Source organism: Mytilus edulis, chromosome 12, assembly GCF_963676685.1.
Source record: "Mytilus edulis chromosome 12, xbMytEdul2.2, whole genome shotgun sequence".
NCBI lineage: Eukaryota > Metazoa > Mollusca > Bivalvia > Mytilida > Mytilidae > Mytilus > Mytilus edulis.
This window is the reverse complement of record NC_092355.1, coordinates 12404713-12428718: the sequence shown is the minus strand read 5'-3', so window position 1 is coordinate 12428718 and position 24006 is coordinate 12404713. Positions and strand designations below refer to the sequence as shown.

Below are 24006 nucleotides of genomic sequence, written 5' to 3'. Positions count from 1 at the left end.
AACTTTTATACGTAATGCAACATGATTATTTTATTTTTAGTAATCAGAAGATTTATCAGTGTATTGGACAGAGAAGCCAAAGTTTTAGAGCTAATCAGCAGAGAAAATGCTAAGAAATTCCTAAGGATGACATCTGCTAAAAGCATGGACTTTGTCTCTCTCACAGGCCAATCAGGTATGCTGTTTAGACATTTTTGGGGAAAGACGGCTTCAAGCCGTCAATTCCCTAATGGGGTTGGCCAGAGTATCATTCCCTCACGTCAATCATTTTGTTTTGATTTTTTGGAAACCCCCTCAAAATGTCATACTGAAATTGATGACAGCTAGGATAACCGATTGACTTTAAATACATTTTTAACAAATTTCCCTTCTGTTTCTCGTAAAATTATCGTATATTGAGCTTTCCCTTACACTATACACGTTTCTTTTACAGTCCGGAAAAATCAGTATTACGAAATATTCTAAATATATCTAACCTAGTGACGTCATTGTTGGAATGCCACACTACACAGGTCACAGGAATATCCTTTATTCATTATAAAAATCATTCTCAATATTTGTATAGATCTACTAATTTAAAATCCGTATTTGTTAAATGTAAACCTAATGATGTTTGCTGTAGTGTAGTTGATTCACACACCAACATGCAATGCTTTAATCTGAGGCTATAATCAGATAATTTGTAGGTCAACTTTCGCAGTAAACAATGTCAATGGGGATACATGATATCGGGGAGAGAAACGGCAGTTTTCGTTGTTTCTGTAAAGTTTTGTTTTTAGAATCTTCCTCCAATTCAGGAGCACCTCAACTGATGAGTAATTATACACTAAAATCAAAGTAAATGTTTCTGAACACTTAAAATGTGACATTTAGTATATGATAAGTAGTCTTCTATATAAAAAAAATTTTGTGTTCCAACATAATTATTGAAATGGTTAAAAAAAAACTAAAAAAAATTAAATGTTGCTTTTTGTAGTTTATACCTATTGAGATTGGGGAGAGCAACTGCAGTTTTCATTCTTTCTGTAAAGTTATGTTTTTAGAATCTTTCTCCAATTAAGGAGCACCTCAATTGATGGGTAATTACCCACTAAAATGAAAGTTAATGTATCTGAACACTAAAAATGTCACATGAAGTATATATATGATTATTATAAGTAGTCATCAATTGAAAAATAATTTTGCATACCAACATAATTATTGTAGAGGTCATTTTTTTTTTCCATTTTTTTTAGATATTGCTTTTTGTAGTTTAAAGCTATTTATTCATGAATTTTACAGATATATCAAAATGTGGGATATGGAAACAAACTTCACACAGCTTATATCAATCATATTTGATTTTATAAGAACATGTATCCCTGTGATGAGAGTTGTAACTGGGAACTTTATCAATGGAAAAATAAAACTGAATAGATTTTTCAGTCCTCACTTTCTTGAGAATACTGTCACAAACAATTGAGAATGGTCTTAGCCTGCCGTTCAGGTGTACATAATTAAAATTCTAAAATATATTGTAGTAGTTGTTAAATTCAATTGAATTTTAGATAATTAACACCCAACTTTAATCAAATGTTTTCATTTAGAAGGTGCAAATCTCATTGGTCCAAATTGTCTCTATGATGAATTCTTGACTAAGGAAATGAAATAACAATAAACAACAATTAGTTTCATTATTGTCAGCCTTTCTATATGTTCTAGCTGTTCTTTTGCTCATTCTTTGTATGTAGACTATCAAAAGATACCCCCCTAAAAATTGAAACAATGGCCGTCTTTTCCCTCAGAGCTCTTCAGCTCTTTGATTTACTTAAATTGGACTAGCTTTTGCTTGCAAATCTGATTCCTAGAGTTCTTTAAATAAAATGTTAGGAGATGAAGTTCTAGTTACTTAAAACCAGAGGGTGCTGCTAAAATGTACAATAATTAAACTTTTTTTTTAGACAAAAATCATGAAAATGGTGGATACTATTTTTTTTTACAAATTCCTAGAAATGAACAAAACAACATGTGAAAACATTTTTATCAATTGCTTCAGTGATTTTGAAAAATAACCTGGCAGTTCAAAAAACTATTTATAAATTCACCTTTCACTTGAATAATTACAGAAAACTCCTAAAACATGTCACATTTGGGGGATTTCACAAAATTGATTATTTTGAAATTTAAGAAATAATTCATGGGGGCTTGAATATATCGTTATTTTACCACGGGTTGGCCCTTTATGACAAATATTTTACCCTGAGCGATAGCGAGGGGTAAAATATCGGCATAAAGGGACAACCCGTGGTAAAATTTAGATATATTCAAGCCCCCATGAATTATTTCGATTCTGATAAGACAAATATAGCAATTGTTTTGGTTCAAAGCGCACTAGATGGAGGCAAATATTTGCCGTTCCCATAAATTAACCCACTTTAAGATTGGCGGTAAAGAACGGAGCAAACAGATTTAGTGACATGCTCAAACTATTTACAATAATATATTTAGATAGATTTGGATGAATTTTAATGATAATTTACTTATATATCTTCTATGTATATAAAAAAGGGCTTATACCACATTTTAGTATTGTTTGTTTACGTTTCATTCTGGTGTTGATTTTCGGTATCAGAAGCGTGTATTTTCCCGAAAAATGCTTAAACTATTACGTTATCATTCTATGACGTCGTGTACTCCATCCATAAACAATCATATGACGTGGGAGTACAATCAGAACAGCCCAACCAATATATTCATATTTTACCACGGGTGTGTACTCAAAGCGTTTGAAGGACGTCATGTTAGAACTAACAGTAACATATTGATTAATAGTATATTAGGTGATGATGAAAGACCAAATATCATTTCTAAAATGTAGACCTACTGCACATTTGAAATAAGTGGTATTGATATGGAGTATGAAACAATGGGTTTATTTATGATTCAGATTCTGGCTGGTTTATATGGGACGACTTTGGTCAAAGTGGATCACAGTATCATTTGTTAGATGAGCAGCCAACAGCAGCATCAGTAGATGTACCACAGGAAACCAGTGCAAAACCAAGGGTCTCCATACAGGTAATATAACTGTTTGACAGTGAGCTAGTCAATTTTTACAAAACTTATTTGTACATTTTACAAACAAATGCTTAGACATATTATAGTGAAATCATTGTCAGAGAGGGAAATATATGTAGATTTTTTTCTCCAGGACGTGATGATGTTTTGAAGACAACTGTTTGTCTTTTCATCATTTTGTTGTTTTTGCCATGATTTTGCTGGCTTCTCTTCATCATACAAGTGCTTACATTTATGCTTGAATATTCCCTATGGCCTTTTCAATGACCCCACTACCCATAAAATTTTGTTCTATAAACTTCCTGATGAACCTGCTGTTGAAATGTATAGTCAAACATTAATGCATTAAAAAATCTCCAAATAACTTCTTCTGGCACAGCAGTTGGATAAAAGCTTCAATAATTGATTGACATTTATTTATATATTTGATATTAGCTTGTTTTGTTATTGTAGTCTGAATACAGTGTTGACTATGAAGCCTGCAGAGAAAACAAGTCCACCATTCTTACCAATGAAGAAATACTCAATGCCTACTGGAAAATTTCTGTACGTATACTGGTTCAATTGTTTAACATTTGTCATTTTAGGGTCTTTAATAGCTGGATATTATACAGCATAGCCTTTCCTTATTGTTTGAAGGACGTACAGTGACCTATAGTTGTTAATTTCTGTGTCATGTAGTCTCTTGTGGAGAGTTGTCTCATTGGCAATCATATCATATCTTTTTTTTTATGTAATAATATTATAAATTTGTATATTTTAACTAATTTGATTCGTTCATGGATATATATATATATTAAGTTACATGTTAAACTATATTTTCGAAGGGAGATAGAAAATGGTGGATAGCAAAAAGCATATTGCACAGCAAAACACATATTGCACAGCTATTTTTAGAATATCTAAAACCGATATATTTTGTGATGTCATGTAATGAATTTCATGATATTGTTAACAGTTTTATAAAAAATATCTATGATCGATTATTTGAAGAAAAAAAATCTTCAAATACAAAAAAAGTAAAAAAAAGTAAATGAGATAACAACTTATATTATTAATTCGTATATTTTAACAAATTTGATTCGTTTAGGGATAGTCACATGTTAAACTATATTTTCGAAGGTAGAGAGAAACCGGCGGATAGAAAAAAGCATATTGATCGGCAAAAAGCATATTGCACGGTTATTTTTCGAATATCTCAAAAAACCGATATACTTTGTGACGTCATGTATTGAATTTTAGGATATTGTTTAACGCTTTGAAACAAATGATATCTGTGATCGATTATTTGACGAAAAAAATCCTCAAATACATAAGATGTCCAAAACAAAAAGTAAATGCAATAACAACTAATATGTTGTTATTGTCAAGGAGACAATGCAATATCTATAAAGTTCCTACAAACCTAAATGACGATTTTGATACAGATATGGTTGGAAATTAATAATATAACAATTGTAGCAATGTATGAGGTGAATATGTAACAGCCAGTATGTTCCGTCAGTAACTTTGTTCCGGCGGAACTTTTCAACTAGTTATTTCGTTTTGATGGAACTTTCCAACTAGTTGTTTTATTCCGAGTGCAGTCGAAAAGTTCCAGAAAAAATTAGCTAGTTAAAAAGTCCAGGAACAATGTATCTAGTTGAATAGTTCTGGTGGAACAGAACAACTAGTTAATTCGGTCAGAATGTTGCCTTCATAACGGAATAAGTTGTAATTCATTGTTATACACTAATCTGAAATTGATATTTTTAAAAGTACAAACATGAGGAGGAACTTTTGGGCTAGTTTGTTAGTTCCGGTTTTGACTAATTTGCCAAAGAGGAACTTTGTGACTAGTTGATAAGTTCCTTTTGACTTTTGTAATCAGTATCTTGGTTCCCCTTTGAAAGATTCAAATATAATATGCTACGCTTTTACTTTGCATCAATTCTCCAAATGGAACTTTGTGACTGGTTGATAAGTTCTGTTGGAACTTTTGGGCTAGTTTGTTAGTTCCGGTTTTGACTAATTTGACAAAAAGGAACTTTCTAACTAGTTGATATATTCCGTTGGAACTTTTCAACTGGTCACTTTGTTCAGCTGGAACTTTTAAACCAGAGGAAGAACAAAGTAACTAGTTATTAAGTTCCTCCGGAACTTTTCGGCTAGTTCGTTCTTTCCGCCCGGAACTTTCCAACGTCGGAACAAAAGAGCATTTACAAATACAGGATATATCGACCCAAAGAAGTATATCAACCTCCAGCTTCCCCCTCAGTCAATGTACTTTTTTCAGGTCAATATATCCTTGTATCGACCTCATACAAAGGCCATAATTGTATAGTATTGTTAAAGATATTTCCTGTTCCTATATTAATTCAAGCTGTAGTAGTTCACTGTTGTTTAAGTATCGTAAATTGAATAGGAAGAGACAACTGATTACTAAAAAAAAATAATTGTCTACAAAATTAAGTCAAATACTCAGACTGAGTAACACAAAATTACGTCAAATACTCAGACTGAGTAACACAAAATTAAGTCAAATACTAAGACTGAGTAACACAAAATTAAGTCAAATACTAAGACTGAGTAACACAAAATTAAGTCAAATACTCAGACTGAGTAACACAAAATTACGTCAAATACTCAGACTGAGTAACACAAAATTACGTCAAATACTCAGACTGAGTAACACAAAATTACGTCAAATACTCAGACTGAGTAACACAAAATTACGTCAAATACTCAGACTGAGTAACACAAAATTAAGTCAAATACTCAGACTGAGTAACACAAAATTAAGTCAAATACTCAGACTGAGTAACACAAAATTACATCAAATACTCAGACTGAGTAACACAAAATTAAGTCAAATACTCAGACTGAGTAACACAAAATTAAGTCAAATACTCAGACTGAATAACACAAACCCTACTTAAATAAGTTAGTTAACCTAACTTGGGCTTTCAGCACTTAGATCCTAATATAAATATAAATGGACCTCAAAATATCAGCATACAGTTAAATATGATAAATGCCACTTACAATGAGCTCTAGCTAGCCATTATAACTCTTTTCTTCTTTTTTTCAGAAAAGAATGAGAGTGACATCTCGCTACTTACAGAGATGGCTGGGTAGTTGGATCTTCTTTGTATTGCTATGGATCAGTGATTACGTCATCACATGGTTGTCTCATCCCGCCAGAATATTTTCCATTTTAGAATGTATATTACCACTCTTTATGCTCCTTTTACTGGCCTCAGCATTTGCAGAGGTCAATGGTGAAGGTCAAAGAATGATTAGGGTAAGTTAGTTTTGTTGAGGTCTAAGAATAGTATGATGCTGAGGTATTTTATAAATGCAGTGTTAAAGTTTGCAGTTTGATAAAATATTAATTTAAAACATGTTGAAATACAAGCTCTGATTCATTTAATGTGTATTTGTAAAGCAAAATTATATCTGGATGAAATTTGATCCGGAGGAAAAAATGTCACAGTAGTTGTTGTTATTTTTTTATCCGGAGGAAAATATTTCCCTGGGATATTTTTTCTTTTGCCGTGAAATTCTATCTGGGTAGTTAACTTATTGAATAGTTATTAGAAAAAAACTTATCCTTCAAAATACTATGAAATAATTATAGTGTATTTGAAATAAAGCGAAATTGTTACAAAAAAAAATGTATTATAATGAGAAAATTGTGAAAATAATATCATGATTAAATAAGGTTAGTGAAATACCGCTGATGTAAAAGTGAGTTGTTTTCAGATCTCAGTACAAATATACATTTAAAAGTAAGGTAGAAATATAGTTGCATTACTACTGTTAACAGTAATAGAAGAATTTGATTATGATGATATTTTTAACTATATAAATAGTTTTGTCTGGAGACAGAGATGTAGTGGTTGATTATATGGAAATCAGATAAATCATAGCATAATAATATATTGGAACAAAATGATTTAAATCATGTTTAACAGCTGGATAGTTTTTACCTGTGAAATGTTATCTGTCTTATAAAATCAAGTTGTAAGTCATCTTTTCATATAAATGAATATATAAAAAATAAGATTGAAGGAAAAATTTCACTACAAAATAGATTCAGAAATATATTATATTAATATCTTTAAAATATGAATTGCTCATAATTACCTCCCTTTGATAAATTATGCAAATTTGGTCTACCTTTGTGAAGTATTCTATAATTATAGTCAGGTATATATTGATTGTGAGTAACTTACATAGTAGTTAATGGGACTCTATTTCGCACGGTTTTGTGAAATATAGTACGGCAAATATAGACCGGTACATACTATCTGCATAACACAAATAGATTTTCACTCCTCTGGAAAAAATCAACCTGTGAAATACGATGCCTGGAAAAAAATTGCCGGGACAAATTATCCTCAGGATAAAATATCACAGAGGAAGAAATAAACCGTTACATATTTCACAAGAAAAAAGTAGTGGATGCTCAATAATATAACGGTCCTTGAAAACAATTGATTTTCTGTGAAGTTATTCATATATATATTTTTTTTCTAAATTTTCAATTGTGACAACCTTTGTTTCTGTACTCAAAGCACATTTACCTTAAGTCTTCCCTTAACTAAGTGAAGAGAAAATTAGAGAGCTCTTTTATCAGAAATATTTGATTAAACTGACAAGAGTATTCTTTAGAATATGTATTAAGGTTAAAATGTCAAACTGAAGACTATACCTTTGGTTCTGAAGTTGTGCCTGTAAATCATTTGTTGTGGATCAAGTTTTATTTACAAAATTAGTGGTAAAAGTAAATCTGAATTTAAATGTTCAAAGGAGCATACAATTTTACATTTTCTCTAAGCATACCCTATGTAGACTTTTGAAAAACAACAAAATCAAATATAGGGGAAAATGCAAGTTTCCCTCAATCAACGAAAATAAATAAATTCACAGTATCTCTATTACACATACTGAGGAGGGGGGATAGGACCTTTATCGGGACGGCGGGATTGGGTGTTTTAAGCTTGGGATTTCGGGATTGACCCATTCCGGTTCCGGGAATTCTTTTTTTCGAATCTTGGGATGTCGGGATTTAAGTTATTTAAAATTGGGATCTCGGGATTTCGTGTTTTTAACCCCGGGATTTCGGGATCAGGACCCCTCCTATCCCCCCTCACTGAGCATATATGTAGACTTTTGAAAAACCACAAATCAAATATAGACAAAAATCCACAGTATCTCTATTAAAAACTCAAAACTAGGTCCTTAGTTCTGTATTTGTGCATTCTAATCAAGTATCTTTATAACATATACTGAAGACTGAATCTTTGGTTCCAAAGTGGTTCATTCTAATCAAGTATCTCTATTACAGTGTATCTGTCCTACAGAGGAGAGACTGAAACTTCTACAGTTCCTTACCGTTCAACCTCTTCAAATGCAGGTATGGTAATAAATTGGTTAACATTTTGTTGTGTCTCTGCTTCTTCTGACTGATAATTGACACAAGTTAAATAATCTTTTTTTAAAAAGGTGGTACCAAACAACCAAAGTTAAATTAATTTGGCTGATATAATTTTCATAAAATTTTGAAACAATGATTTACTTTGATCCTTTGACAAAAATAAAATAATTTCAAAAAACTTGAACTACACATTTTATCGATATATTTCATTGGATATATAGCAGTTTTAGAAGCATTAATTTTCGATCATTGTAAAGCTTAATATTTCTTTAACAATAGAATGTGATTAAATGTTTGGGTGATTTTTACAGTTATCTCCCTGTAGTGTTATGTACCCCCTTAAATCAAATTATATTGTCATAGATTGTTTGTATTATAAGTGAGGAATATACAAATGGATTATGATGTGTTGAAATGAAATATGATATATAACATGTATACTATCAACAAGATCAAACTTTATTCATTTACTTTAAATTGGGCATCACATTTGCCAGGTGATAACTTTAAATTGGGCATCACATTTGCCTAGTGATGACTTTAAATTGGGCATCACATTTGCCTAGTGATGACTTTAAATTGGGCATCACATTTGCCTAGTGATGACTTTAAATTAGGCATCACATTTGCCTAGTGATAACTTTAAATTGGGCATCATATTTGCCTAGTGATACTTTTAAAAATCTTTAGCATTAATCTTGATGAGTATTACAGTAAAACAATGAGAAATATAAATTTTCATGATTGTAAAAAGAATTGATAAAAACTGAAACGAAATTGTTAGTTCTGATAAATTGATTGATAAATATTTGTTTTACACTCCCTCACAGCAAAAACGATATATTGTGGTGAATGTTAATTTTGCAAGCACCTTTTCTTAATCTATACAAAGGGAGATTATGAAATAAAAGTTTTTCACATACATTTACTGTATGAGTGTCATACAAGTGAGAGGGTTAGCTAGCTATAAAACCAGGTTTAATATTCCATTTTCTACTTTTTTCCATTTTTTTGCCTGTACCAAGTCATCAATATAATAGTTGTTATCCATTCATTTGATGTGTTTAAGCCTTTGATTTTGCCATTTGATTAGGAACTTTCCATTTTGAATTTTCCTTGGAATTCAGTATTTTTGTGATTTTACTTTTGGTGATATACATGATGTATTTGATTAATTATATTTTAATTTTGTACCTTATTTTATTCACAGGTGTTTAATTTTGCCCTGAATTATAATGCTATAGTTGGAGTAGTATTGGCATTCTCAATTGCATTTGCCTCCCGTCTGATCCTTGATGAAATTAAGTAAATTGATAGTGAATTAAAGCTGTGTCACCAGTTTGCTGTCTTCAACTTTGTTCAAAAAGGAGGACCAAAGAAAAGTGCTGACTATACACGACCAAGTATGGTAGTTATTGTCAAGAAACTATAAACAACATTCCACCTCATATGCTGAAAAGACTTTTCATTAAGTCATATAACCTTTGTACATTTTGTAGTACTTTGCAAAATACCCTTTTCATTAAGACACGTTACTTTTCTACATCAATTTAGTAGGCTTGTGCAAGTTACTTAATGAATATTTTACATTGATATAGACGTTTTACACACTTTTAATGGAGAAGTAATTACATCCATTTATTATTGCAATTTTTGAAGAATATACACAAAAAAAATCGTAAATTATAATTTTTGCAGTTTTGGGAAAATCTACATTTAGATATATGTTGCAATACTCACCAAGTCACATTTAAAATAACATTAGAATATACAACTATAATTTTTTTGATATTTTCATATGCAGGTAAATCAGAAATTGGATGAAATATTTTATTTAGCAGTTTTAATTTTAGTTCATCTTTATCATCATAATCCATGAAAGAGTACTCTGTTATTTAAAGGAATATTCTGTAATTCATTCTTAGCTTACACACCTCTGTCTGAATTATTTTGTGTTAAAACATGTAAACGAGAATATCATTTTATGTAACCATGTTGTAATTAAAGATTTTAAATAGTTTGAATGAACAGAGCATCCATTTTTTTTTTACTAAGTTTTGCAGGGCATTTGTTTTATTTTAAGAGTTTTAATTATTAAGCTTGGAAATATTTTGTATGGAGATAGTGTATGAATTATTTTAAACTACACAGTTTTAACAATTTAATGTTTTGCATGAACAGGGCAATATTTTAATATTTACAGTTTTTAACTGGATCATTTTGTGTAAACGGGGCATTTTATTATGTTACATATCAATAACAATACTCTTTTTACAAATGTTATCAAATTTTATTCAGTATACCAGCATTAATTAAATTAACAAAAATACTTTTTCTTGTATGACATGTTCATTTCCGTATAACCAACATTAATTTTGGTTGTGAGATTTTTTTTTGATAGACAATACTGTATTAGGTATGATTCAAAAATCTTATCTACCAGACACCTACTTCTTGCTTGCTAATACTTTGAATTTTTCAATGTGTTCATCTTCACACATTCATCTAGTGCTACTAGACAAGTTATTTCCTAATTGTTCAGCAGTCTGATAAGTTAAATACAAGTGCTTTTTTTTATCTTTGCTTTAATTTAGGAGTGGGGGTATGCTGAACACATTGCAAGGAATGCATACTTGTTTTTGTTTACTTTGAGATATGTTTGGTTATAATACATGTATTATACTTTTATAAGTGCTTTTATTGCATAATACTGTTTAATTTGTTTTAAATATGAGATTTGTTTAGTTCATCTTTATTGTTTATCTTTAACTTGTTTTGTTTCACAGTATAATGAACTTATTTAACAGGCTATATATACCCAAGTTACTATAAATAAGAGGCAGTAGGGACTATTTATTTTCAGGCTGCATTCAAAATACTATCCACACTCTATATTTAAGGGGGCTCGCGGGTCTAAATCAAATTTTTTATTTAATATAGGATTTCTCTATATTTTTCTATAAATGAACTTTATCTTATACTTAATAGAAAAATGAAATAAAAGAATGGGGTCACCGTTCATTTACGCTCACAATCTGCCTTCGAAAGAAGCATACATTTTTGTTAATGTCCTTTTCTTCTGTTGAACTAATAGGAGAAATAGCGGTAATATCGAAATAAAAAAAGAAAGAAATTACAGAAATCACTTAAATTTTACAATTATTTAGTTTATGTACAGCTCATTCGAAAACAAACATAAAAAATATAGGTCACTGATGAGTTAAAAAAGATATTTCAATTCTGATGCCAAATAATGGCATTTTTGCACCAAAGGGAGATAATTTGGAGCTTTTCCAATGATATCTACATTTTAAAAGTCACTTGGGGCCAACACGAATTGATTTTTATGCCCCACCTACGATAGTAGAGGGGCATTATGTTTTCTGGTCTGTGCGTCCGTTCGTCCGTCTGTCTGTCTGTCTGTCTGTCTGTCTGTCTGTCTCTTCGTCCGTCTGTCCCGCTTCAGATTAAAGTTTTTGGTCAAGGTAGTTTTTGATGAAGTTGAAGTCCAATCAACTTGAAACTTAGTACACATGTTCTCTATGATATAATCTTTCTAATTTTAATGCCTAATTATATTTTTTATCCAATTTCATGGTCCATTGAACATGGAAAATAATAGTGCGAGTGGGGCATCTGTGTACTTTGGACACATTCTTGTTTGGAATGATTTTTGTACCATATGATAAAGTAACAACTACTAAAGGTAATAAATAAAATTTGTAATGACAAATTAAAGTTTAATTTTTTTCTGAAAATCTTATACCCGCGAGCCTCCTTAACCACTGTTTTCCATAAAGAAGGTAACAGACCTATGCTAATATAGGATTGTATCACCTCTATTGGTGCTATGTATGTATACATTCCTGGTTTTCAAATATTAAGGAGTGTTCCTAATGATGGTTAATTTACCCATAAGCCATAATATGAAAAATTTTAGTATTGTGTTTTTATTTGTGAATAAGTGTAACTATGAATGAGGCTGGATAAATAGTAATTATCCTGTCATTTGTTACAATGTGTAGTTAAATTCACCATGTTATTACAACTCATCCTCAAAATAGATTTGTCTGCTTTGTCTAATTTGGTAAGATTCATTTCCCTTTTAATAATAAGATTAACACCTTTTTCATTTTTTAGCCATGATTTATGATTTTCATTTACAGCTGGTAATGATATTGAAATTATCAACTTGGTAAAGTGGTAAAATTTACAATTAAATACAGCTTGGGCTCTGTATGGTATACTGTAGGTGTGTATCAATTTGGTATTTTAAACAAGTTTTTTTTTATGATTTCACCCAATTTTAATGTGAATTTGAAAAACAAAATTTTTAAAGATTGACAGTCCAATTCCTTATGTATCTTTCAATGGGCTTCTTGAACAAAATTTCTCACTATTAGTGCAATAACTCTTTAAGTATGCAATATATTATCTTATATATGACTCAAATGTCTTGGTTTATAACCCCCAAAACATGTTCAATTTTATTAAAAAAAAAAAGGTACTTGTTTTTTTTTAAAAGGGCATTTAGTATGATGTATATTAGTAGGAATTGCTAACTAATAATAATTTCAATACAGCAATTATGTTGTGTCAATTACTCGATGAGCTTTAACAGTAATCATTTTTGGTCTGTCACATAAAATGTTCCTTTACGGCACTAGAAATGAAGCAAACATATTTGATTCTGTTCTGGGGTGTCTAAACTTCAAATTGGTTAAAACAAATTCTATATAAAACAACTATCTATAAACCAAAATTACATAAAATATTTTTGCTTATGTATAACATGTATAATTGGTTGATGCTTCTTTTTATTGTTTTACTTATGAAAGCTTAATAAATGTGCAATAACATTTTATGAATAAATGTGATAAAATAAAAACTCTATAATATAATCTTTATTGTATTTATTAGCTAGGTTGTCTGCAGTAAAATAATTGACGTATAGTATGGTGATGAATTATCAGGTACCAATATATACCTCACTTGTTCAGATTGTTTATGCTTAATTCAATCACAACTACTGTAAATTCAAAAATTATTGTGTGCACTTATTATTGAGATTTTGTCATTTTAAAAGACATCAATGCGATTTAAATTTTTACGATTTTGAGAGAAATCCTCTTTAATTCATATAAAATATTTCAAAATGCGAGTTTAAATGAATGCATTTACAACACTGTCGCATTTTTCACAAAAATAAAAACCTCGCGATAATTTCTGATTTACAGTATGTTGTTTTGTTGTCCTTATATCATATTTCATGTTTTGAAAACAAACAACTCATCAAAGATGCCAGGTATTGAACTTTATACACATGTTTCGGCCACAGGAGACTCATTAGTTGAGGTTTTTTTTTCTCAGAAATCACATTGCAAGAAAGTAATAAAAACAACTTAGCAAAAGGGTATATTTTTTTATAGACATTGGTAGACTTTTGCGATTTTAATTCACATCAAACATTTTATTTGAAAGGTATGGCCAATTACAATGTACATGTTCTGAAAAGATGCCTTTAAAAGAATTGCAATTCCTATAAAATGTAAACATTATTTAAATGTGTTGCATATGTATTTAAGATGCTGATTGTAAGTCAAAATGCCACATATCTAGTCTAAAAAACAATATTTTTTATTAGTTGGATTGACTTTGAATTGACTGTCAGTAACTCTGTACTTTTTATGCCCCACCTACGATAGTAGAGGGGCATTATGTTTTCTGGTCTGTGGCTCTGTTCGTGCGTTCGTTCGTCCGATCCTTTTCTAATTTTAAAGCCAAATTAGACTTTTGACCCCAATTTCACGGTCTACTGAAAATAGAAAATGAAAGTGGGAGTTTCAGGTTAAAGTTTTTGGTCAAGGTAGTTTTTTTATGAAATTGAAGTCCAATCAACTTGAAACTTAGTACATATGTTCCATATAGTATAATCTTTCTACTTTTAATGCCAAATTAGATTATCACCCAATTTTTACAGTCCATGGAACATGGAAAAGGATAGTGCAAGTGGAGCATCCGTGTACTTTGGACACATTATTGTTGTTATTACAATGTATAAATCTTGCTACGTCCTGCCTGTGTTTTTTATGGAAGCTTTTATACTTTGTATCATTTTTATGAGTTAAGTCCTTTTTAACTGATTTCAAAGGCTTTTCCTGTGTTGTGCTGAAACAAGACTGTTCCAAAGATAGGGTTGATCGCTCACAAACATGCACCGCCATATTCTCCACGTTTTTCAATCACGACTCTGTAGTTCAGTGGTCGTCGTTAGCTCTGTTGTTTTTCGTATATCGTTTTGTTATGAGTTAGGCCTTAAATTAACTCCATTGTTTCATATTTTTCATGTTGGGACCTTTTATAGATTACTATTTGTAAGGACTTTTCAATCAATCGATTGTTGAAGCTCTTATGGTTGCCTACCATTTCTTACATTCACTTCATTTCAACTGTGTTGTATAGATGTCTCATTGGCAATCAAACCACATCTCTGTATTTTTTTTATTTACTAAAAATTAAAAGTAAAGTAAATGACTTCATTGTCAATCATATTTCTTCGTTGCAACCACATACCATGAGTAGATGGCTGCCAATCTAGTAGTGGGTTGATTTTCAGCTCTGCAGTTTTTGGCAATTTAAAGCTGGTTTTTGAAGGAATTTATCTATGCAAATCATATCATGATGTTTGGAATTTGATGAACTTTACAGAAATATGATTTACTTCACATTTTGTTGAAAGATGGATTTACTATAGTGGAATTATATATTTTGAATTGGAAAAATATTTGTAATTTATTGATTTTCTGAGTAGTGTTGTCTGTATTTCCACCATGCCTGGGGACAATAAAGGAGCAAAAACTATACAAACAATGTTAGCAGATAAAAAGCCTGACAGCAATGATTCTTCTAAAGACTCTGCTCTGTAAAGGAAAAACCATCCAAGCAGAACAAACGATCCCATTCAGATATTGCAAATGACAGTGTAGAAGGTATTGATTTGACTGGTATTCAAAATGATTTAAGTGAAATAAAACAATCTCTTCAGGGCACAGTTACAAAGACTGACCTTACTAATGCTATGGTTAATTTGGTACAACAAAAGGACTAACTTTAGTTAGTAACATTGTCCAGAAATTATTAGATCATTTTGAAGAGAAGATCACCAGTAAGTTTGAGTGTAAAATAAGGGAGGCAACTGGAAAACTTGATGATAAGTTAGATACATTGATTCTCCCTATTTATTTATAATTGGGGTTGAATTTAATTATCTTTGAAATTAAAAGGTAATCCTGACATAAGGGGAATTACTATCAATGATAATGAATCACTTTTAAGCATGTAGTACTACGCAGATGACACATTCCTTATTTTAGATGGAAGGGAAGTATCGTTGAGGGAAACACTTTCATGTTTTGAATCTTTTTATAAAATTTCAGGTTTGAAAATGAATGCTTCAAAGACAAAAGCGCTATGGGTTGGAAGTAAAAAATATTCTGATCTTATGTTATGTCCCGACTTAAAACTTCATTGGTCACATTCAAATTTTAAACTTTTGGGGATTGAATTTTCTTTAGATTTAAGCTGTATCACAGAAATTAATTTTGCTAAGGAAATTAAAGAGGTCTCTGCAATTTTGAAGAGCTGGCAACATCGAAAACTCACATTATTTGGGAAAATTACAGTAATTGAATTACTTGCTCTTTCAAAGTTGGTCCATTTATTGACTGCATTACCAAACCTATCACACTCCAGGTTAACAGAGCTCACTTCATTAATTTATGATTTCATATGGAATGGAAAACCAGACAGAATTAAGCGAAACACACTTATTGGTGATATTTCACAAGGTGGACTTAATATGGTACATCTTCATTCTTTTAATATCTATTTGAAAATTAGTTGGATAAAAAGACTGCTGGCAAACTCTAGCGGTGGCTGGCAGCAGTTGTTACTGGCAGACCTAATGCAGTATGGGGGTGAAAGGGTTTTACATCTTCAGAAAGAAAAGCTGATTGAGATTTCTAAAAGATGTAAAAATTCTTTCTGGAAGGATGTTTTACTTTGCTTTTCTGCTGCAAAACCTATTACTGAGATTTCTGTCTGTGACATTTTATCCTTAGATATTTTGAACTTTTCTTCTTTGGATGATTTCTCATATTACATTCAATGGGAAAAGGGGTGTGCGCAGTCAGTAAGTGACCTTATTAATCGTGAAAATATGATTTTTTATAAATTTGAGCAATTTCAAGAAAAGTACAAACCAACAATTTTATTAAATATTATGGTTTGATATTAAAAATCCCTAACACTATGAAAAAATGCCTTAAAGAGAACTGTCTAAATCAAGATTTAGATAAGTCTAACACTGGTGATACTTTCTTAAAAAAAATCAGGTGTAATGTGAAAGCCAATTTTGTATATATTGTAATGGCCTGACCATTAAGTATAACCGACGATTGGGCTCAAGGAGAAAAGACTATCAGGTGCTGACACTTTAATTATGAACCAATCTGACATATGGTAAAAAGCTGAAAAACAAATAAAATACAATTTTACAATGTGTTCAATTAATGTTATTAAAACGAAATGTCAAAAGTAATAGATAGCACAGTCCGTCGAATCCGAGAAAATGTTGTACTTTCAAGAGCATTTAAATTTCCAGTGTTTCACAGAGAGAATGTTCAAATATGTATAGAGTAATTTGAAGGCTTCAAAAACAATGTTGTAAAGTTAACTCACTCTGTGGTTAGCCACGAATTGTGTCCTAGATGACGTTTGTCCTTTGAAAAGTTCTCCAGAACTGGTATGACCTTGCAATGTTCAGTTTGAGAGAGGGAAAGGTAGCGACGGTACGATGTTTTAACGTTAAAGATGAATAATCCTCCTAGGTTGGAACACATAAATAGATTAAGAATATAATCAAACGAACTATATAAATTACGGAACGGTGTAACAGAATACTCCCCGTCTGATGTCTATCTGATATCACTTTTCCATAACTTAATCGCATATGAATATATGAAATAAATAAAATCCGAACATAAATTGATTATGTACAAGAGTAATGTCCACTATTGGTCGTATGAGAAATGTCAGGTTTCAACTTCCGGCATTTCACTATAAAGTTTCCAGAATAGATTAATTCCACGGAAAACTGGGTTTGGCACAGTTTCTTGTCCTATGAAGAAGGATCTCTCCAATGAGATCGCTGTGATTTGTAGAATGTTCCATAGCTGTTGTTGAGGTAATAGGAACTGTTTTCTCCAACGTTGTTAGACGGCGACGACGGTTGAAGGTGGTCCTCCGGTGGGTATGACGAGAGCTAATACTCGGTCCTCTTCCAGTTTGGCGAAATGTAACATCTTTTTGAGTATCAGACGAAATTAAGCGTTTCGTCCTAACGTTCCATCCTGCTGATCCAGTTGTTCTATCTGTGAAGTGGGGTCCTCTATGTTTGATTTTGTTGTAGTAATGTCCAAGAAAAGGTGTTACTCTGTGACGATGTCCAGATAAGACTACTTGTTCCTTTTCAATTATATTCAAGTCAGATTTGACAATACTGCTTCCTTCTCGTAGTAGACGTTGCTCATGCAAGGGCAGATTGAGATTGGCAATAGGTCCTTCTTTCGGAATAGGTTTGTGAATGCTATTGATTTCCTCTCCATGAACTTTAGGTTCTGTTGATTTCGGATTGAAACTTTCTTTATCTATAGATTTTTCTATAGAAGTCACAGATTTTGCTTTTAGTGACGCGAGTGATGTCCCTTTAAATGAATTTGTGCGTTTACCAGGCTTGGTACTAGGTCCTGTACATTCAAGGGATTGTATTGAATGCGATTTAGCGACCTTGGCATTCGAATGAAGGTTTTTGTCGTTAGACTGAACAACAATTGGATTATTGTCCTTAACGGCTATTTCCGGTCTTGAGGCAAGACGTTGTTTTGATTCCGTGATTGAAACGTAAGTTATCTTTGTGTTGACTTCAATAGGAACAGTTTGTTTGTCAATGTATGTATTTCCAATTATGACCCAACCAAGTCTCAACTTTTGGGCAAATGGAGTTCGTGATGGCCCTAGGCGTTGTTCAAGGACGTGGTGTGCCTCTATAGGGTCCCTTCCTATTAGGAGTAGAATTTGACAACGTTCCTCTAGTGGTGTAATACTTCCTCTGAGTTCTGTCAGATGAGGATGATGCATTGCAACTTCAGGAGTAGGAATTTCGTCTCGATTATTGGGAATATTATTACATTCAATTAATGTAGGCAGATCAAATTGTACGTCACTATGTACAGATTTTATGACGAAATCTTTTCCTCTTTTCCCGGAAGTAGCTACTCTGCCGGAGCATGTCGTAAGAGAGTAGTTTTCAGGTTTCTCCCGAACGTTGAACAGACTGAAGAATTCAGGCGAGGCAAGAGACCGGTTGCTTTGGTCGTCAATAATGGCGTACATCCTGATAATTTTGTCTATCTTGTCCTTGTGGTACACGTCCACAGGTAATATCTTGGCATAAGATTTCTCGCTCTTATGATCTTTGTAGATCTCTGTGCAGATCGAACTTACAGAGGTTAACTTTGTTTCAGCTGACTCTGTCTGCTCCCCGCCGTAGACTTGTGTTAGCTCCCCGCCGTAGGCTTGTCTGGGTGAGCTAAACTGGGAACTTTCAGATTGTTGTGGTCTAGTGATGTGAAGTGCTGTGGTATGTCGTTCACTTCCACACTCGTTACAACTGATACTTGCGTTGCAGTCCCGACTTCTGTGAGTGGTTGACTCACAACACTTGTAGCACACATTGTTTTGTCTTAACAGTTCCTTGCGTTCCTCGATTGGTTTGGCTCGGAATGCTCGGCATTCATTCAAGGTATGCTTTGTCTTGTGTAGGATACACAGATTTTGTTGTTGACTGCTGTCTTCAGTTTGCTGTTCAACAGCCGTCTTATGGACGTTGACTTTGGAGTACGTCTGAGGTGTGAACCTTGGCGTAGAGTCTTTTGTATTTGGTGTTACTTTTGATCCAAAGATGAACCCAGGATCGTTCTTAATTTTGCTCATTTCCCTGATGAAGGCAGAAAATTCTGTGAATGGCGGAAAGGCAACTTCATATTTGGACTTGTATCTTGAAGCCCTTGTGATCCACTTTTCTTGGAGTCCGTATGGTAGTTTTTCCACAATAGGATTTATCCCGGACGAAGAGTCAAAGTATGCTAGCAAACATCCCAGCTTGGGATTTTCCTTGTGATATTCTATTTCAGATAGAATGTCAGACAGTTCGTAGAGACGTGCGTTGTCCTTATTCGTCAAGGTTGGGAATTTGGCAAGTTTACTCATGAGAGAGGCTTCCAACATTTCTGGAGCACCATACCGCTCGTCAAGCCTCTTCCATAATCTTTGTATACCTATTGTAGGATTATTGGCGTTCGACGCTCTTATGCTTATGGCATGTTTAGCAGACTCAGGACCGAGCCACTTGATCAATAAATCAATCTGTTCCGAGTCAGATACTTGTAACTCGTCTGTCACGTTTTTAAAGCTTGCTTTCCATGTATGGAAGGATTCTGCCCGATCGTTAAAGCTTGTTAATCGGGAGAAAAGCAGGTCCTTGCGCAAGAGAAATCTAGTAATCTCCGATGTTGGGTTGATTTGTTGCTGGTGTGCAACAGGGATCTCTTCTATTACGCCTTGTTTTTGGTGTGAAACAGGGATATCTTCTATAACGTCTTGTTTTGTGCGTAAGACAGGGATCGCTTCTTTAACACCCTGTTTTTGGTGTTCAGCAGGGATCTCATCTGAAAGGCCTAGTTTTTGTATGCCGGTTACTAATCCCAGATCTGGGATAGAGGTAACTTCCGGTGACTTAGTATCGGAAGGCAAGACAGCAGATGTCTGTGACAGTAAGTTCAGTGCCACGGATGGCACGAACGCTGGTGCTTCGTGACTCAGCTCGATCTTAACAGGAATTTGTTTTTTCTTTTGAGGTCCTGTTACTTCCTTTACAACAGTTGATACAGGAAGTTTATTGACGAAATCTTGCACACGCTGGAGCGGGTCTTCCTTTTCATCAGGAAGATCGCTAAATGCTTGGCTGCCGTCGTATTCTAGGACACGAGCCTCGGCTTCTGCGGCTGCAGCTTCTCTTTGTGCTTCTAGAATGTTCATAGCAGCTTTAATTTCGGCCTTTTCTCGTGTTGCACGTGCAGCCTCCTGTTCCATTAAAGTTTTCCTGCGTATGGCCTCGCGTTTCATTTCAGCTCTCTGGTGTGCAGCCTCAGCATTTCTACGTATAGCCTCTTGCTCCGCCTCGGCTTTTCTGCGTGTGGCCTCTTGCTCCGCCTCGGCTTTTCTGCGTGTGGCCTCTTGCTCCGCCTCGGCTTTTCTGCTTGTGGCTTCTTGATCTGCTCTGATGGCTTCTTGTTCTGCTCTGATGGCTTCTTGTTCTGCCTCGGCCTTTATTTCATTTTGCTTGAAAAGAGTCTGTTCTTCTATCATTGCCTCCTGCTTTAGGAGCAAGGCCTGTTTTTCAGCAAAGGCTATCTGAGTTCTGGCAGCCTCTGCTTTAGCACGCTTCTTCCGTGCAAGACTTGAAATGTCAGAGACGTGGGAGCTTCCACTGTGTGAGGATTTCTTGCCTCTAGATGTCTTTGTTTTTGTAGATTTAGCCTTTGTAAGAGCGAGGCGATACTCGTGTAGTTTTTCCATAACTAGCTCCACTTTGGACAGACGTAAATCCAAAGAGAGTTTACATGCATCAATTTCTTTTTGACTCTCCAATGTTCGGGTCCTTTTCAGAAAGTCTAGGTATTCATCTGTGAGCCTACGATAATTATTACAGGCTTTAACAAGTTTGTCCTGGACTGTTAGGAGTTGCTGGAGATCGTTAGGAGGCGTTGTTACTTCCAATAACTGGGATTCAATGTCTGCCCAGAGAGCCTCTAGTTCCTGACAGAACTTGTCACGTTTTTCAGTGAAAGTTCCTTGTCCTTTTTCCGTGAGGTCACGTACTCGCCTAGCCTCGGGAGTTTCATCTGACTGTGATGTATTAGACGGATTTTCTAATAGTTCAAGGACATCTCCTTCTTGGGGCTGAATCTCTTCTTGTTGTTCCACATGACTGGGATCCATATTGACTCAACTTTGTTAGGTTGCCGTCGAGTTCACACAAGAGTTTACACTGTCAGTGTAAAGGTATGTACGTATGAACGTTGCTACGTTGTCGTTCCTTGTCTGGATATGTAAAGACAGGTTGTCGTCAATTTACTGTACGTCAAGGGATGACGCGTACATGCAGGGCTCAACAGGTAGGTTGTTATGTAGCTGTATAACTAACGTGGAGTGGCGTTATCTGTGAGACACAACAGGCAAGTTGTAGACTTTTTACTGTAATGGCCTGACCATTAAGTATAACCGACGATTGGGCTCAAGGAGAAAAGACTATCAGGTGCTGACACTTTAATTATGAACCAATCTGACATATGGTAAAAAGCTGAAAAACAAATAAAATACAATTTTACAATGTGTTCAATTAATGTTATTAAAACGAAATGTCAAAAGTAATAGATAGCACAGTCCGTCGAATCCGAGAAAATGTTGTACTTTCAAGAGCATTTAAATTTCCAGTGTTTCACAGAGAGAATGTTCAAATATGTATAGAGTAATTTGAAGGCTTCAAAAACAATGTTGTAAAGTTAACTCACTCTGTGGTTAGCCACGAATTGTGTCCTAGATGACGTTTGTCCTTTGAAAAGTTCTCCAGAACTGGTATGACCTTGCAATGTTCAGTTTGAGAGAGGGAAAGGTAGCGACGGTACGATGTTTTAACGTTAAAGATGAATAATCCTCCTAGGTTGGAACACATAAATAGATTAAGAATATAATCAAACGAACTATATAAATTACGGAACGGTGTAACAGAATATATATATATATAAAAACTTAGTAGATGAAGTTATTCAACTACCAACGATCAAATTTTTGAAATGGGAAGAACTGTTAGTTATTGATACTACAGAATGGTCAGAATATTTCATGATAACAAAAAAGTCTTGTAGAGATGCTTATTTAAGAACCTTTCAATATAAATTTTTGTATAGAATTATAGCAACTAATACCTTTTTGTACAAAATCAAATTAAAAGATACCAAGTTATGTACTTTTTGTAAACCTGGAGAAGAAACCATTGAACACCTGTTTTTTGAATGCCCAATAACTTTTCAATTGTGGCAGTCTTTTTCCAATATTGTGAAACTTTTTTTTGTAAACTTTGATCTCAACAAAGAGAATGTGTTTCTTGGTTGCAAACATGAAAGTTTATTATTGAATCTGCTAATCCTAATTACAAAGAATTATATATATAAATGTAAATTTAATGAAACAAAACCAAATATGGTTGGGTTAAAGAATAAAATAAAGAAATACCAATTTCTTGAAAATCATATTGCAAAGAAAATGATAAAGTCCAAGTTTGTGAAAAATTTTGGTCTCCTCTACATGTAATATTTAAGTAAGTGTTGTTTTCATATAATCTATGTTTAATTAAGAGAAAAGAAATAATTTATAAACTATGAGCAAATTTCTTTCTTTAAAATAATTGTATTAAAAAGTAAGTCATTTAAAAAGTAAGTCATAATACATATTTGTAGAGAGAGAGAGAGAGAGAGAGAGAGAGAGAGAGAGAGAGAGAGAGAGAGAGAGAGAGAGAGCGAGAGAGAGAGAGAGAGAGAGAGAGAGAGAGAGTATATTGTTTTTTTCTTCTTCTGTATTTACCCCTTGATACCATTGTCAGGTGGTAGTGTAATGGGGTGTGTAAAATCCTGACTATTGAAAAACAAATAAAAGATAAAAAAAAAATTACATACCATGAGTATGTGACAGCTTGTATTATATGATTGTTATATAGTTTGTGCACTGAAACCTAATAACGAGTAAATTATGCATGGATGTAGTTTAATTGGTCACTTTAATTATTTGGGTATTGGGGGGGTGGGGGTATGGGCAAACTTCAACACAAAAAAGTTGAAATCACAGTACAGTATTAAACATTGAAATTTAAAATAACATATACTTGTAGATATTTTTTCTTAAAATTTCTCAATACAATGCATTAATTAAACATATGATGACCGTCTATGAAGCAAGCAGTTTTTTGTGGCTCAATTATATTTCAAGAGCGTACTGCGAACACAAAACATAATTAATTCAATTTTGGAAACACAAATAAATGTTTTATCAAAATCATGTCAACTGATCTGATCAACACTTTGTATACTAACGTTATCAATAGTCATATCTAGTTTAAGAAAATCAGTTATAATGCAACTGCCGTTTTCGATAAATAACTTCGGTGTTGACTACACATTTAAACAATATTAAAATAGAGAATGGAAAATGTGCCAAAGAAACAACAACCCGACCAAAGACAACAACCCCCCCCCCCCCCTTTTTGAGAAAAAATTGGTTGCTTATATAGGGAATCACTGAAGCGTGACGGGAGTGGGCCCCCTCTTAGGTCAGTCAGTGGGCCCCCACTTATG

The 24006-nt window shown here is 33.2% G+C and overlaps 1 protein-coding gene across 2 annotated transcripts in view; it reads left to right on the top strand.

Annotated features, from left to right (window-relative positions):
• Positions 1-24006, top strand: part of LOC139497170 (uncharacterized) — a 545683-nt gene that overhangs the window by 5997 nt on the left and 515680 nt on the right. Inside the window, exons 4-9 of one of the 2 annotated variants that reach the window (XR_011657700.1) lie at positions 41-175; positions 2927-3057; positions 3511-3603; positions 6128-6340; positions 8390-8458; positions 9690-10563. Coding sequence is in view for 1 of the 2 variants with exons in the window: in XM_071285263.1 (XP_071141364.1) it covers positions 41-175; positions 2927-3057; positions 3511-3603; positions 6128-6340; positions 8390-8458; positions 9690-9788 (740 nt within the window). In the remaining variant the exon portion in view is untranslated. Of the gene's footprint in view, positions 1-40; positions 176-2926; positions 3058-3510; positions 3604-6127; positions 6341-8389; positions 8459-9689; positions 13368-24006 lie in introns of those variants that run through there. The other variant, XM_071285263.1, reaches the window with a different exon arrangement.